General features: G+C 43.7%; 1 protein-coding gene across 2 annotated transcripts in view; it reads left to right on the top strand.

Moving 5' to 3' along the window:
* The window catches only part of KIZ (kizuna centrosomal protein), a 56,140-nt gene that overhangs the window by 18,218 nt on the left and 22,848 nt on the right, over positions 1–15,074 (top strand). For both annotated transcript variants that reach the window (XM_054062091.1, XM_054062092.1), the window contains exons 5-9: positions 2,818–3,193; positions 5,526–5,775; positions 10,460–10,594; positions 11,726–11,890; positions 13,215–13,365. In XM_054062091.1, coding sequence (XP_053918066.1) covers positions 2,818–3,193; positions 5,526–5,775; positions 10,460–10,594; positions 11,726–11,890; positions 13,215–13,365 — 1,077 coding nt within the window. The remainder of the gene's footprint in view (positions 1–2,817; positions 3,194–5,525; positions 5,776–10,459; positions 10,595–11,725; positions 11,891–13,214; positions 13,366–15,074) is intronic.

The raw sequence follows: 15,074 nt of genomic DNA on the forward strand, positions 1-15,074 counted from the left end.
ACTAGAACATCAAAGGCTCACAGTGTGACTTAGAGTTTTAAAAAACTCTTGGCAGGTTTTGGACAGTACAAGAACTTGGTGTATACCCAAAGATGTCACTTTCTGTTGGATTACAGTTAGTAGCTCGATTGTGGACTCTTTCCTCTCCTGTCCCATTCTTTTTCCTTGTCATTTCTCTCCACAACTGCAAAGGCAACTGCAATTAATTTATGCATCCTTTTGCCTTGTAAATCATCACAGCTTAGAAGTTGTTTTAATTGCCAGCACTGGTATCTTAATGGTTCCCTTCAGGCTAATTGGGATGCCAGTGCTTGTATGGTAACCTTAGCAGTGACAACACCAAGAAGGACAATCACAGAAGCAATCTGCTGGAGATGGTCAGTATCTCAGTGCCCCTAAAATACCAGTGTGAGCATCTGGTACTTTCTGAGCCATGGGATATGAACCCTTTTGGACTCTCAGTTTTTATAGGAGTCCTTAAGTTCAGAAATGGTATACCCAAACAACATTTGCCCAGAAAACCATGATTCTCCATGGAAAGGACTTGAGCACCAGTCTTATGAAGGCCAGTGTCATGGCAATCTAGTGTTACAAGTTGGAGGAGAGGTCGCATACTGAAGAGATCCTTCTCAGCTGGCAGAGCTGTTTGACCTGGACTTCAGAAAATTTTGTGGAATGAAATCTGACTTCTTCAATTCCAAAGCACTTTCTTGAAGTCTTTTGAAGAGTTTTGGACTTGTGCATCTTGGCACTGCTGTGTTTGTTGGACACAGGGCACCTCCCAGGAATACCTGTGGGCAACAGAATGTCCTTCCCTGAGAAAGGAGGTGTCACCAGGTGAGAGTAACACCTGGTGCCTGGAGAGAAAAGCCACTGGCTCAACTTCACCTCCCTACTTTTCATGTGGTTGTCTGCTGCCAGGGAAGACTGGGCCCTTTTGTAAGTCCTAGCAAAAGGGTTTTCTTTTCTTATCTTTGTTCTCTTCAAAGCACTATTTTATTGTTATTAAAGTTTGTCACTGGTGGAAGAAATGGATCATTTAGTGTGCTTTGTGCAGAGTCTTCATTTAACTCCCAGCTGGAGTGACATGAAGTTCAGTTATTTTGTTGACTGTTTCAGGTAAGTCATCGCCACGTTTTTACTCTTCTGTTTTTGGTGGTAAAAACAGTACCTAGACCAACGTTACCTGCTATACATTTGCTTTGAGAATGCAAATGCAGTGAAGAGATGGGTTTTTTTTCCCCAAAGATGAGCTTCTCAGGGATATGCACCTGCTATGACTCTGTCAAACACCTATACCTGTTTGAATTGCATTCATTTTGGAACACTATATCCAGGAGCTGCTAAATCCATAAAGTACTTGCTAGATGTGTTTTTAAAGCAGCAAATCCAAGACCAAAAACTAATTAGGAGGAACCCGAGAACAGTGGTGATGCAATAAGTTGTGAACTTAATCTGAGTGACAAACCTTTACTCCTTCTTAAAATAACTTCATGGCTTTTTGTTCTGCTTCTTGTTTATGTGGAATTTGAGCTTTTTTAATGAAACTTGGTCACAGACTAGAAAAGACACCTTTGTTTCCTTTAAGCTGGCCTTGGCAGTGAGGCAGGAAGAGGTCAGGCAATGAAAGTGAGGATAGAGGTGTGGAAGTGACTGTAAATTGTCCTTCTGTAATTTGGGGCTGAAAAGTAAGCCATGCTTAGTATGAACAATGGTATTACGATAGCCGATTTTGGCTTTGCATAAACTGGTGGTGACCTTTTAGTAGTAGTGGTGGCCATAGCCACTCCTCCTAAATTGTTCTGATTGAGTAGGTTTACAAAGAAAAGAAGGCAAGTATTAAAATATTGGGATTTAGAAGCAGAGTGGTTGTACTGTTGGAACTATTTTTTATGCAAGTTCAACAGTTCTTGAAGGAAAGTGCTCTTTAAAATGTTTCTGCTCAGTGCCCAAAGTTACCTTGTGGAAAATGTGATTTCATCTACGTGATGTTAGTGGAGTAGTTGCTCTTCTTCCTGCTTGGTGTGATTTAACAGACAAGAAATAGCAGAAGGAAGGCAGTGAATACAGTGATTTTTTTTTTTACCTCATTCCTATTTGGCTTGTTGATGTGCTGCAAGCAAAACTGGATACGTGGACAAGTAAGCAATGGCAGGTGTATGTTTCAAACTCTCTGGAGACCCTTCCTCATCCTGCTGCCTTCTAGCGAAGACCATGAGAAGAATGGCAGGAGGAGGTTGCTCAGAACATGTGCTGGAAGTGGCTCCAGAAACTCCATGAGCACTGTAATGGGGTCCTAAGGATCATGCCTTGGCTTCAGGATGCTGTGATACCTAAACTACAGGCTGCCAGCAGCTGCGCAGTCATGTGCGAATAGAACAGATGGGTTCCACTCGAGTAAAGGTTTTTTCAGTGGCTTTGGTGGATAGATCTAAATGTCACGCATTGGTCCCAGGTCTTAAAAGCCTTTGCAGAAATCTAATTTTAAAAGTTTGCCTGCTCATAAAATACAGTTATGGTTTAAGTTAGTTTGAGTTCTTCATGTATTTCAGTCCTTTTAGCCAGGTTGAGGGTGCAATGTACTTTTACTGCCAATTGTTTAGGTTCACAGAGCTTCAGTTGACATCTGGGCCCTCATTTTCACACTAGGATGCAAGAAATGTATGCCAAGTGTTTGTATAATAATAATACTGTACAAAATACTTGAATTCTGTAACAGTTTTCTCTCCAGAAACCAACATGCCATCCTCTAGAAGCTCCATTTGCAGCACACTGCCTGTTTGTTTCCTAAAGACATCTCCCACCTGCGTTTTTCAGACGCCGTGTATTGGAAGACAGGCAAGAATTAGCACTGGTGCAGCCATGCCAAGAGAACTGTATCATCCAGCAACAGATTGGTGTGTGGCAGCCCATAAAGACATCTCAGCTGCTGGAGGTTTAGGCGTGCGGCAGAAAGTCCCCCAGGCCACAGAGAGCCACTCAGCATCCGACTTGCCTTCTTGCTCTCCATCACTTGAAGGACTTGGTCTAGAGAGCAGAAGCACTGATTTAGAGAGTGATGCATCAGTGGAGGTAGCAGCAAAGTGTGGGGACCTGGCAGGCAGTGAGGAAGACTCTGAGCAGCTCATCTCCTCCGCACCTGATCCTGAACCAGCTGCTGCTGAAGAGGAACAGCCGCAGAAAAGAGTCCCAGGTATGGCGGGACACATGCCTGTCTGCCTCTGCTCAGCACTGGGGCCATACACCCCAACCAGGGTAATGCCCATGGCTGCTCGTTTCTGCTATGTGTATTGCACTATGTTTGAAGAATGATGGCATTCTCTTCTTTTCTTTGTTATCTTTTATTTATTTTTATATTTTTCTTTTGACTCTGTTTCCTCCCTGGCTGCTCATCTGGACAGGCAAGGGCTTGGCTGGGTGCTGAGCCTGTTCAGGTTCACTATTAGAAAATGAAGATTGCTTCACTGCTGTGCCCACAGTTGTCTTGAAGTAGTCTGAGCTTTAAGAGGTTTAATTTGAACCTACTTCACTGGAAGAGTATGTCACTTCTATTTCAGGTTGATTTCCTTCTCCCTCAGACACTTGTGCACAACTCATCCATTTCCAAAAATGAGATTTGACAATATAGGCTCTTCTTTGGTGGTGGTTCTCTGCCTTGTCCTGGACTTAATGGAGAAAGGCAGTGCAGACCCTTCTAGGTGAGATGCGCTTGCTGTGGGATTAGATGTGCTGCCCTTGTAGGATGTATTCCAACTTCTCAATCCCTTTTTTTTTTTTCCTTTCCACACCCCTCCCCCCATCTTGGCAATATGTGTTCTCTCCCATTTTATTGGCTTGGTTGGTTACTTTGAAGTAAGCTAATGGACTTGGGTTTGAAGTCACAGTGACAAAGATTTGTCGCTAAGTAACAGTTTATGCCTTTTTTAAGACCTTGCAGAAATACTCTCCCCTGCCTTGCTAGTTAACATAGCAATTTACAACTTAAACCAGTTTTCTGAGCCCCATAACAATTGCTAAAACAGAGCTATTTATAATGGAAACTGGTGGCAACCCTAATGATGCAGGGGCTCCTGTAACAATTATGGTTTTCTTTATAGAGGAAAGCTGGCGTACCCATCAGATGCTCTCTGTACTCCTTCTTGGTTTTTTTTCTGGCACCTTCTTTCTTGAGGTTTTTTTTCCATTCCTTTGTCTAAGAAATTTATTTGCCTCTCATTTTCTTTCATCTGATGCATTTGCCACTTCTCTGTTTTAATGAAAGCTTGTTCTTACTGGTTCGGAAGGAGACCAGTCCAGCTTGGCTTACGTTAGCCCTGGGCTCTGCCTGCAGCTCTGGAGTGCCAGTTCTATCCCGCAGGGCAGGCTGAGGTGGCCAGCATCGTGTCTGGGAATGAAATACCCGTTTAATTTCTGCGATGCAGTATCTCTGCCTTCAGAGAAACCATGCACTTGGGTTCAAAATCAGAATGAGCTTTTGTCAAACGACACGGTAATCACCTCGGACTGCCTGGGGGGCTTTTTATTGTCGGTCTGCCAAATGTGTGTTGTGAAGTTAACAGGCTAATGCAGTCCAGGTTTGAATACGCGGAGGGGACTGGCTTGTTCCAGCTCTCCTAAGCTTGACCTTCCGTGGTGCAAATGATGGGAGCTGATGAAGATCCTTGGCTGTGCCATAGCAGGAGTGAGAGCACACCAGGCTCTGTTGCCGGCTGGGTGCAGCGCCTCGCTTGCCAGCCTCTCTGGCTGCTCCCTGGCTCGGCTCAGCAGCGACAGCACAAAATATAAAATAAACTTTAAGTGATTGGCTTCCAGTGAAACTCTGTGACCGAGACAAGCAGAAATGCTGGGGCTGTCACGTTAGCAGGTGTGCAAATATTGGTTAATTTAAACCCATGGTGAATTTTATGGAAAACTGGGAATTTCTGAGGAGATACTGATTTGTTACAGCACTAGCTGGTGCATTAACTGTTGGCATTTTATAAAAAGATAAGAAGCATGTATCTGCCATCTTAGAGGCATGATTCAGCCCCACACACTCCTCTTTTAAAGAAGGCAATTAATGTGCAGAGTTTAAAAGCCTCCAGGCATGTATTTCTTCTGCAAGGACAGAAAAAACGTGTCCAATAGTAGCCTCTTCAGGTGCAGATTTTTCCCACACTAAGAAAAGCTTTTCTCAGCTTTCCTGTTTCATCATTCCTCCAAAGAGACTATTTAGTGAAGTAGCTGAAGTAGGTGGTCTTCATGCGGGCGGTGGTTTTTGAAGAGTGCCGGATTTGGAGCTGTAAACCCAAAAGGCCTGAGCATGGAGGCTGGAGTCTCCCCAGACTCCCCCTTGTGAGAGGAGCGCAGAAGGACACGGTGCCGTAGGTAGAGAAGCTCAAAGTGAAGGAAGAGCAGACATTCACATGTTTTAAGTGAAAGAGGTGAACAAACAGCATAGGTAATCTTAGTTTAATTCCCTATGCCACGATGTACTCCTTGGTCCTGCTAATGTTTGGAAATCGTTTATTATGTTTGTTCTACAGGACCAAAGCCTCCCATGAGGAACAGGCAAACTTGTAAGGAGGTGAGCCAGGAGAGCAGCGTTGAGCTCCCAGTCCCTGCAAGCGCTAAGGAGATGATGCTGAACACTCCTAGCGTGCCACAGGGAACAGCCTCACCAGGAGACAGCTGGGAGCAGGATAGGGATGCCCACACTGCAGAGCGCTCCCCACTGCAACCACCAGACCCTCCCACCATGCAGGAGAAGCCCTCCGTCAGCTCAGCACCAGACATGTATGTCCTTAAATATTTTCTGTCTGCTGGTACTCATGCGTTAGTGTGTGGCCTGAAGACTGTTTTCACAGCTTGGCTGATGTGTGTCGCTAAAGCTTGCATACAGGTGGTCAAACTTCCTGCCTACTTATTTAGTATCTTGCTAATTCTATTATAGTGGTTAAATGGCTTCAAGTAACTCATTCGTGCCAGACTTGCACTGGTTAAATATGCTTGTTGTTAAAATGCGATAGATATTCTGTAAATATACACAAATCTTATTTCAACAAGTTTATATAATAGTATTTATAATTTAGTAAATAGCATGCTTTGGGTGGATTAAGATTTCTAGTTAGTTAGATTTCATTTGGAAATAACAGAGAGAGAGAACAAGAGAAAGAATGACGAAAGTGTGACATAGGGGCATGGCTTGTCCTCTGCACTGTGTGAAAGTAGTGGGAGGTTTATTGCCAACAACAACTGTAATACCAGATCATCAGACTTAAACAATCACAGCTGGATTTTTCAGTCTCACAATAATGGCCTTATAAGACAGGGAAGCACATGCTGGGGGGGCAATACCTACTAGAAGATGGTCCACAGAGTTTGCCTGGATCACATAGGAGGGCTGGCTTTGCTCCCTTGCTGTGTTCGAACAACCCCATACCAACCCCCATCCTCCCTTCTTGAGTACCCGTCTTCACATTCCCCCTCTGTGTGAGAGCATTCCTCTAGCTCTTATCTCCTGTCTGTTAGTTCTTCTGAAAGTTGATTTGCCGCTGGTTTCCTCTGTAGTACTTCATGTCCGTGTGCCCCTTGCCCCCTCACCACCCTACCACTGCCTGACCCCACAATTTTGTCACCTACAACTGCTGCCTTTCTCCTGCTTGGTTTCCCTTAGTGGTGCACTTCTGTTTCCTTGCCCTCTGTATCCACAACATCCTTCTCCCTCCTCACCAGCGGTTTCCTGCCTGCAGTCACAACAGAAATATTGAAGAAAGCCTTTTCTGCAGGTGCATGCTCTCCTCCTGAGGGGCTGCATTCTGGTGGGTGCTGCCCCCCTCACCTCTCCCTGCCTCATGTGGGCACTACTCACCTGCAAAATACTCCTGGCTGGAGTGGTTGACGATACAGGGTGCTTAGGTGGTGGCCATGTGTTGTGGGGAGACCACATAGGAGAGCAACCAGCGTTTTTACACATGGAGAACAAGGAGTACTCTTTGCTGGTTGGGTTTTTTCTTCCTTTTTGGTTGTTTGTGGCTTTGTAATCTCCTTAACCCATCTTTTTGGTTGGACTCGATGATCTAGTGGGTCCTTTCCAACCTGGTGATTCTATGATTCTTCTTCCTACATTCATGGTCATGTCATTGATTTCAATATTAGTCTGTATTTTAATAGATGGCAGTTGAGCAGAAACTAGTGGCCATCAATATACGCTTCTGTAACTTTATTATTTCACATTTGCATCAGACTGTTGCTTGCTATGGAAACATCATCTAATTTACATCTAAATAGCTTTTACCTAGTTTTTCTTTTGTATAACACCTGTTAATTATAACACATTGTAGGGAAGTTGCATAGAGTGCCTGCCTTTGCTGGAGAAGTCATAGCTGAGCGATGGTAATTTAACCTTTTGTTCTCTCCCTGTCGATGCTAGTGATGCCTCACTGTTCATAAACTGATGAAAATCCCGTGCAATGCTCTTGAAGCCCAGCTAAATTAAATGAAAGGTTTTACTGCTCGCATTATCTCTGGAGCACAACTGAAACCAGAACATGGACATTTCCTCTTGTATTATGCCAAGCTGAATACCTCTGTTTCTCAAGGCCATGGAAGTGGAATCACGGTTGTTAGCTGTTTCTGCAGAAAAGATACAACTTCCAATTTGTTTTACCTGAAAATGAAAATGCAGATAAAATTTCTAAAATTGCAGGCACGCAACGTCTCATGGAGGGATAAGCAGCCTTTTTCCATCATTGCACTTATAACCAGCTGGACTTTCCAAGTTCATCTTTCCAATGCACATGACATGCAGTGTGAACACGTGGTCGAGTCTTTCAATGTAATCTATGAGCTTTTTCTTGGGGAAGTTTCCAAGTAATTAGTGCATGAATTTCAATTATATAAATTACACAAACTATGAGAATGCAACTCTTTTTGGTCTGACTATATCATGCCAGAGGTTCACAGGATGAATAATATCACAGGTCTTGCGATGTCCCTTCAGTCTATATGTTTTTCTCCTAAGAAATTAGAATCATAGAGTGGTTTGGGTTGGAAGTGACTTTAAAGACCATCCAGCTCCAACCATACTGCCATGGGCAGGACACCTTCCACAAGTTGATCAACCTGGCCTTGAACACCTCCAGGGATGGGGGCATGCCTGACTTGTCCTGAGTAACTTGTGCCAGTGCCTCAACCTCCTTACAGGAAAACATTTCTTCCTAATATCTAATCTAAATCTCACCTCTTTCAGCTTAAATTCCTATGTTGGCTGAATATTTATGCATATTTTTGCATAACTTTTGCAAATTTATTTATATTTATTGTCCTAAATTAAAATATCTGTAGCTTGGACTTTCCCAATATCGCTGTGTTGCTGCCATGGCTTCTGAACAAAGTACTGTTTCTTGCCTGTTGTCTTTAGGCCAGTTGTACACTTTTGGTGTGTTATTTGAAATTGGTACAAGTGATGGAGGGGAAGGGAGCTCTTGTGTGCAGGGATCGTAGCTCGCTTGAAAGGCAAACCAAAATCCTTGTTGCGTGTCAGGAAGTCACGAGTTCATTTTTTTTGAGAAAATGCCCTTCCTGCTTCACTACAGAAATACTGTTATCTTTTTTTTTTTTTTTTAAAGTTTGGGTCTGCTCCCCCAGGAAGTGTTTGCCAGTCATATTTTACCTCTGGGTGAGTTTAGTCTAATCTCAAACTGCCTTTTCCCCTTTTCCAGCTAGAGGAATTGTTATCATGGTAACATCATCAGGTTATTAACCAAAGAAAAGTGGTGTTGCTACGAAACGTTTAGTATAAGCTTTGTACCTTGGTTGCAGCTCACAGTGGGGTGCTGCAATTTTGCTACTATATTTTCTGAAATCATCCTTTTTAATAGCTGAATTCCATGGTTTTGAGCAGTACCAGGTGGGTGCATTCATCAGAGGTTGTACTCACACTTCTGCAGACTCGTTCTGCCAGTTCAGACCCATGCAAGAGCTTGATCTATGTATTTTCTGTTTGGAACTGCTGCCCAGGAGCCCCCTGGCGAGTGGGGCGCTTGCCTGGCTTGTTCGAGTGGCACCGTAAAGGCACTCGATTTCCCCTCCCAACAGGTGAAGCCACCTGATAGCTCCAGTCCCTGGCTGCTTGTTGCCGTTCTGAGCTGCTGAACTGGAGGTGAAAGGCTCCATATTCTCTTACCATTCCTTACAGCACCCAGCCTTTTCTTTAAGGGCTTGAACCCGGGGAGCCAGAGGAGGGAGAGGGTCTCAGAGAATTAGCGCAGAGAAAGATGATGACTATTTTAAGGCCTGCACTGAGGGGGAGAAAGAAGGCAGAGCTTATGCCTGTGCTGCTTCAGCTGCATTGAAGAGGACTTAGCACAGATGGATTGTGCATTACAAAATGTAACACATAATTCAAGCTGTCAGCTTAATCAGACTGTTTCCAGGAAGCAACCTGTAAAAGAGAAGGACCTCTTGTTTGCTGACCTCTGATCCGTAGCCTGCTGCAGATTGTCATACATTTTGTTTTTCTTTATGTTGGTGTCCCTTCCTTCCCCTTCTCTTTTTATTATTGTATCCCTCTCGAGTGGCACCCTGGAAGGACCACCCAGCGGGAGGAAAACAATGGGAAACCAGACGGCTGCTAAAATACAGGGTTTGTAAGACTAGGGGAAAAGAAAAAGCACTGTTTAACTGCATATGTGATCTCCCTGGTATTGTTTTGCTTATTAAATGTCTAGGAAACTCGACTAAATGCACGGCGGCTCCCACTTAATTGTTCGCTGTTGCCCAACAGTCCGATGGAAGACACAACCTTCAGCACAGCTTAAGCATGACTGCAAAAATTATGCAAGTTTTCATGCACAGACCTTTTCACTTGAGGGAGCGTAAACCAGGGTTAACTGTATAACTATAGCAGATTCTACATTGGGGGGGGGGGGGGAAGAAAGAAAGAAAAATCATCCTTATTTTGCAGTGGGGCTCTGCAGGCACAAGCCCAGCTGGGACATTGGTGGTGGAGACCTGGCCTGGAAAGTCCCCAACAAAGCAGACAGCCCGGCTGGACCTGAATAGCCATTTACACCTCTGTTCAAGGATTAGCCTGCTGCATTGTTTCAATGTTTTAAGTCCTAATTTGCATCATTATAGAGGTGCAGCTTCATCAAAACCCCTCTGAGGTCCCAGTGTGTCCCCATACCTGTAGGTGGTCACCAGATTTATTTCGATTGTGGAGGTGAAGGAATTAAACTACTTGGTGCAGGGGTAATTTCAATGCAGTGTCTCAGGCCCTGGGTGATTTTTGGATGGTTTATTTGCTCATGCACTTCTTTTAATTCCTGTAGAGCTCAAGCAATGTGGTTTTGCTGTTTTTTGATTTGAAAAGCTAAAATGAAGGGTGTTTGTTTTTTCAGCTAGTGTGATGGGAATGCATTTAAAATACCTGTTGCAGCTCAAGTCACCTCAAGCCCTGTTTGCTGTCTGTCCACAGGCAGTGTGGGATGCTGGCAGGACTCCCTCGTGCGCTGCAGTTGATAGAAGACTCAGTGGTGAGGAGGATCCCCCAGCACCGGATGCTGTACCAGGGCGAGCATGTGGGGACGATGGGGTCTGCGGAGTTGCTCAGGTTAATGCCGCTTCCCTACAAGTCCCCTCACCTCTCTGCTTCCCTCACAAAGTGGGCAGGAATTGGAGAGAAGGGCAGTGCTGCCTACGCCTTAACCCCATCCCCTTTATCCTTGTTTGCCTGCTGCCGTACATCCAACCTAATGCTTATAATAATTGTGTTGTTGATTGCTTACACGCTTCTAATTGAATTCAGGTGATCAATGGTGAGAGGCTGTTACCTAGCAGCTTTGCAGGAGCCTGTTGAGATTTGAGCCGGGGGTCCTGGCTCTTGTGGTGACAAATGGCTGGTGCAAAGAGCAAGCGGGCTCCTGCAAACAAACAGTGCTAGTTGCTAAGAGGCCTTCCTCCCCTTCCACTGTTTTAATGTCACCGAAGCTGAAATATGGCACTTAGAAGCACGTACGCAAATTACTCCAACAAATACTCTTTCCTAAATGTAGCACTTTTTTGCAGCCTTGCTCCTTCCCTTAGGTGAAGTAAATACTTATTTCCAAGAATGAGAGCTAGTAACACTAATGTGATGTACTGAGGTAGACAACAACCACCAGAAAAATAGTTTAGTGTTTGAGGTAACAGAGGAAAGAGAACCACCAGAACCTACATGTTAACAAAAGTGGGGTCAGAGTGCCCTCACTGTCCCTCCGTGCTCTTAATTACAATAACTAGGGATGGCTTTGTAATTTTATTTAAAATCATATGTCAGCCACCATTCACTAGGATTCTTGCAAGCACATGGTTAGAGGATTTCTAGGGAATTGGGAGGAAAGATTCCCATACCGACCTGGCCCCTCCAGCCATTGGAGATGGGTTCCAGCTACATAACCGCTTTGGCCATTGCATAGCTGAGCTGTCTGGACAAGAAGCGGTTTCACCAAGTGGACATTTGCAGGTTCTGCTCCCCCTGTCAAAAAGCAAAGATGTGAGATTAAACCTGGTGTTTCCTAAGCACTGGGTTTGACCCCTCTGTCCTGTTCTGCATCTTTCGTAGTGTGTTTCACAGATGTTTGTGCTTCTGGGCTGCCCCACCAGTATCCCATTAGCAAGGAGAAGTGTTACTGATTCTGCCTCCAAACCAAGGCTAGCTGTGCTTTAAATAAATGTTGCATGTAATACCTGCTTTATTTTGTAGCTTTTATAATCAGGCTGGCAGTATGAAAGAAGATGACCTTGGAGCATGCGAAGCAGTCGTCCTTCATCACCTTCGGGCTTTATTACAAAGCATGCTGAATGGATGCCTCCTACCTGAGAAAACACTCAATGCTAAAGGTAGAGCAGTGGATGAAAAGCAAAACAGGTATCACAGACACAAAACTTGCTTGTAGGTGTGATTAACATTCTTTTCTTTCATCCTGAAGTCTGCTCTGCCTCTCTGGTGCAGAGAAAGCAGACCTAGGGCCAGACTTCCAATTGCACTGGTAAATAAAGACGTCCGAGTACTGATCTTTATGCATCTTGGCAGCAGCCGTGTGACTCAAAATGAGAACATTAAGCAAATTCATTTATTTTCCTTTTTGTTCATTGATGGTAAATCTTATTCTGCTGGGCAGCACTCAGGCTGGGTCCTTCTGTCTTGCCCAGTCTGCAGCATCTCCTATCCCAAGCAGCTCCGGCAGGGAGGGAAACGTATTAACTTCAGAGACCTCTTAGCCAGTAATTTCTGTAATCTTCAATGCGAGACTCGGGCACGTAAGAATGGGGAATGTAATTTTGAGAAGCAAATTATTTTTCTGTGAAGCAGAAGATGCATAGAGCCTTTAAAAACAATAAACTGCAGTTATTCAAAATGGGGTTTTTTTTTTCTTCCCTGTGAGTATGCCACAAGGACAAGTGAGAATTGATTTTTTCTCTTTTTTTAAGGTCTCTTTAATGCGGTAATGAAAACAATTTCCATTCTTTCTTACTTAGCTTCTGTCTAGACCTTCTTCTCTGTTACAAGCTCAGCATGCTCAAGTGTTAGCAGGATTGGGGCACTTGTGAGCACTGAAGAATAGTCTATTTAACTTATACCTGGTTCTGCTTTCGAGGCTGATACGCCTGCGAGCGCTGTTGTATTTCCTGAATGGTTTCTTAGGGACAAACACTTGTGAAGTTAATTGGAATTCAGTCCTCTGTTTGTGAAACTTCGTTGGAGCAACTGGCAAAACAAACATCTTTGACAAACAAGATTGCAGTATTTATATTTTCTGCTTTGAAAAGAAAAGGCACTTTTGCTCAAAAATAAGGAAAACAATTTGGAAGAAAAAGACAGATGAGCCTGGGGGAGTGGATGCCCAGGAGGGTGGTTGGTGGAGTAAGTGCAATCTGCCCAAAGCTGAGACTAGGGGATGCAGAAAAGGTTTAACGTCTCCTGACCCGAAATCTTGGGACAGACCTAGGGGGCAGTGATAATGATGATCGTGCCTGCCCATCCTTCCCAGATTTGCAGAAGTCACAAGTGACTTCTTATGTCCTCCACTTTGGACACTTAAAAGAAAAAAATGTGAATTGAAGACAAAATGTGTGATGGCCTTTCCCACTGCATGTTGACCTGCTTGCCCAAATAAATGAGTAGCACAGCGGATTTGTGAGTCTTGCCTACATGAGGTGTCCTGCTAACAGTGCTTGGGTTTGTTTCTCAGGCCAGACCAGCAGTCGGATGTGGACATGCTGTGGACTTACTTGAGCAATCATGCCTTGTTCTTGAAAAAGCACCGGGTTCGTCTCACAGAAGAAGTGGCAGAGATGTTTGAACGCCTGCTCATTTCCGGCAAGACAGTGCAGGATGTCCAGGTTAGCATGTGCTTATAATAATATCTAAATCAATTACACCTAGAGACTAATTTGCACCGTTAAGGCGAGAGAGGCCCTATGCTGCTAATGATATCTGGTTTGTGGGCTTTAAGAGGAGTGACCAGCAGTCTGCCCTCGTTAATCAGCCTTGGAAATGATTAGGAGATGGTAAGGAGAGAATACAAGTTCTTCAGTTGTCTTGGGGCAAACATGTACAGCACTTTATGCAATGAAGAAAATGAGCTCTTTAAGGACTCTAGCAGGGTGTCTGTTTTTCACCCTTCAAACCAGTTATTTATTTAAACAAGCTCACACATTTGCCGTGGTGCGAATTTATCATAAGGCTTATATCATCTGTCTTTCTCTGTGGTTTAGTAGCTTTCTATCATGAATGATGTATTTTTATTTGTGTTTTTTTTTAAACAGAGTTATGTTTAGTACAGTGAATATTTGCAGAGCATTTTACAAATAGTAGGTTGCTCATTTTTTTAAAGACTAATGCAAAAAGTTATAAACTAACCTTTTCAAAGAAAAAAAGTGTTGGCATTCAGTAGTACCACAAGTGCCCCAACCACTTTTGTTGCAAACCCAGCACAGCATGAGGAGGGCAGGACTCCAATCCCTGCTGCCTCCAGCTGCAGTCATGCCAGGAGAGCTGGAACCATGGCACCAGGGCAATGTCCTGGCAGCTTCTGCCTCCCAAAATATTGGCGAATAAACGTTTTTTCTCTAATTTAGTGGGAAATTGAAAAGCGATTTGAACTGCTTTGCTATATTCTAGCTTTAATAGTATTTGGAACAAATAATGAAGATGTAATATTTTATAGCCAGGGTAGCATCTTTTTCTGTATGCGGATAAGTAATTTGTATTCTGTCCTTAAAACATTCAGTGAAGTAGAAGAGATGAGGAAGGAATGTATCATTGTGCTAGTGACAGATAAACAAATACCAGACATAAATTTATAATTGCACGTAAAAACTTTTACAAAGTCAATAACACAAGCTTTATGGCTGAATATATGTGGTAATAATGTGTTTATTGCTCCATGTTACTGTGGCCCACGCATATGCATTTAACATTTATATTACCTATTAAGTGGATCCAGTCAATTAAATGCAATGCCAGGATGCGTTTTCTGCTTTGAAACAACTTATTTTGATGCAGGTTGCACTGAGCCAGATCAATATAAATTACATAACATGCATGTACAGGAACGGTTGCTTTACCATGAAGACATATATAATATAGTAGCAAATGCATAAGTGATCTGCATCTCAGGGTCTTAAATATTTACGACTGCAAAGTTTGAATTTTTGTCCCATGTTGATGACTTCTTTCTCTGAGGACTTAAAGATCTGTCAAGAACCCCACTGGATGATGGTACTGTACGGCCAGGCAGCAGGGTGGAGGTGCAGGAGGGGGCTTTCAGCTCCTGACTGTACAAATAGACCTGTCAAGTCTGCCAGCTCTATGCCCATCAGCACTTGTGATCTGTGGAGGTTTAGTGATGACCAGCAGCAGGTCCACCACCTCCTCCAGTCCTTCAGCATCTCACCCATTCCAGTGGTCTACAGAGTCTGTTTGTTCACCTGCCTGTCTTCTCCTCTTATCACTAAATTATGTCTGTCTTCCATTCTCTCACATCTCAGTATTAGTTTTTCTCTTCTCTCACAGATCTCTCCCTTGCTACTGTTAAAAAAACTGGCTA

Source organism: Cuculus canorus, chromosome 3 (genome assembly GCF_017976375.1).
Source record: "Cuculus canorus isolate bCucCan1 chromosome 3, bCucCan1.pri, whole genome shotgun sequence".
Lineage (NCBI taxonomy): Eukaryota > Metazoa > Chordata > Aves > Cuculiformes > Cuculidae > Cuculus > Cuculus canorus.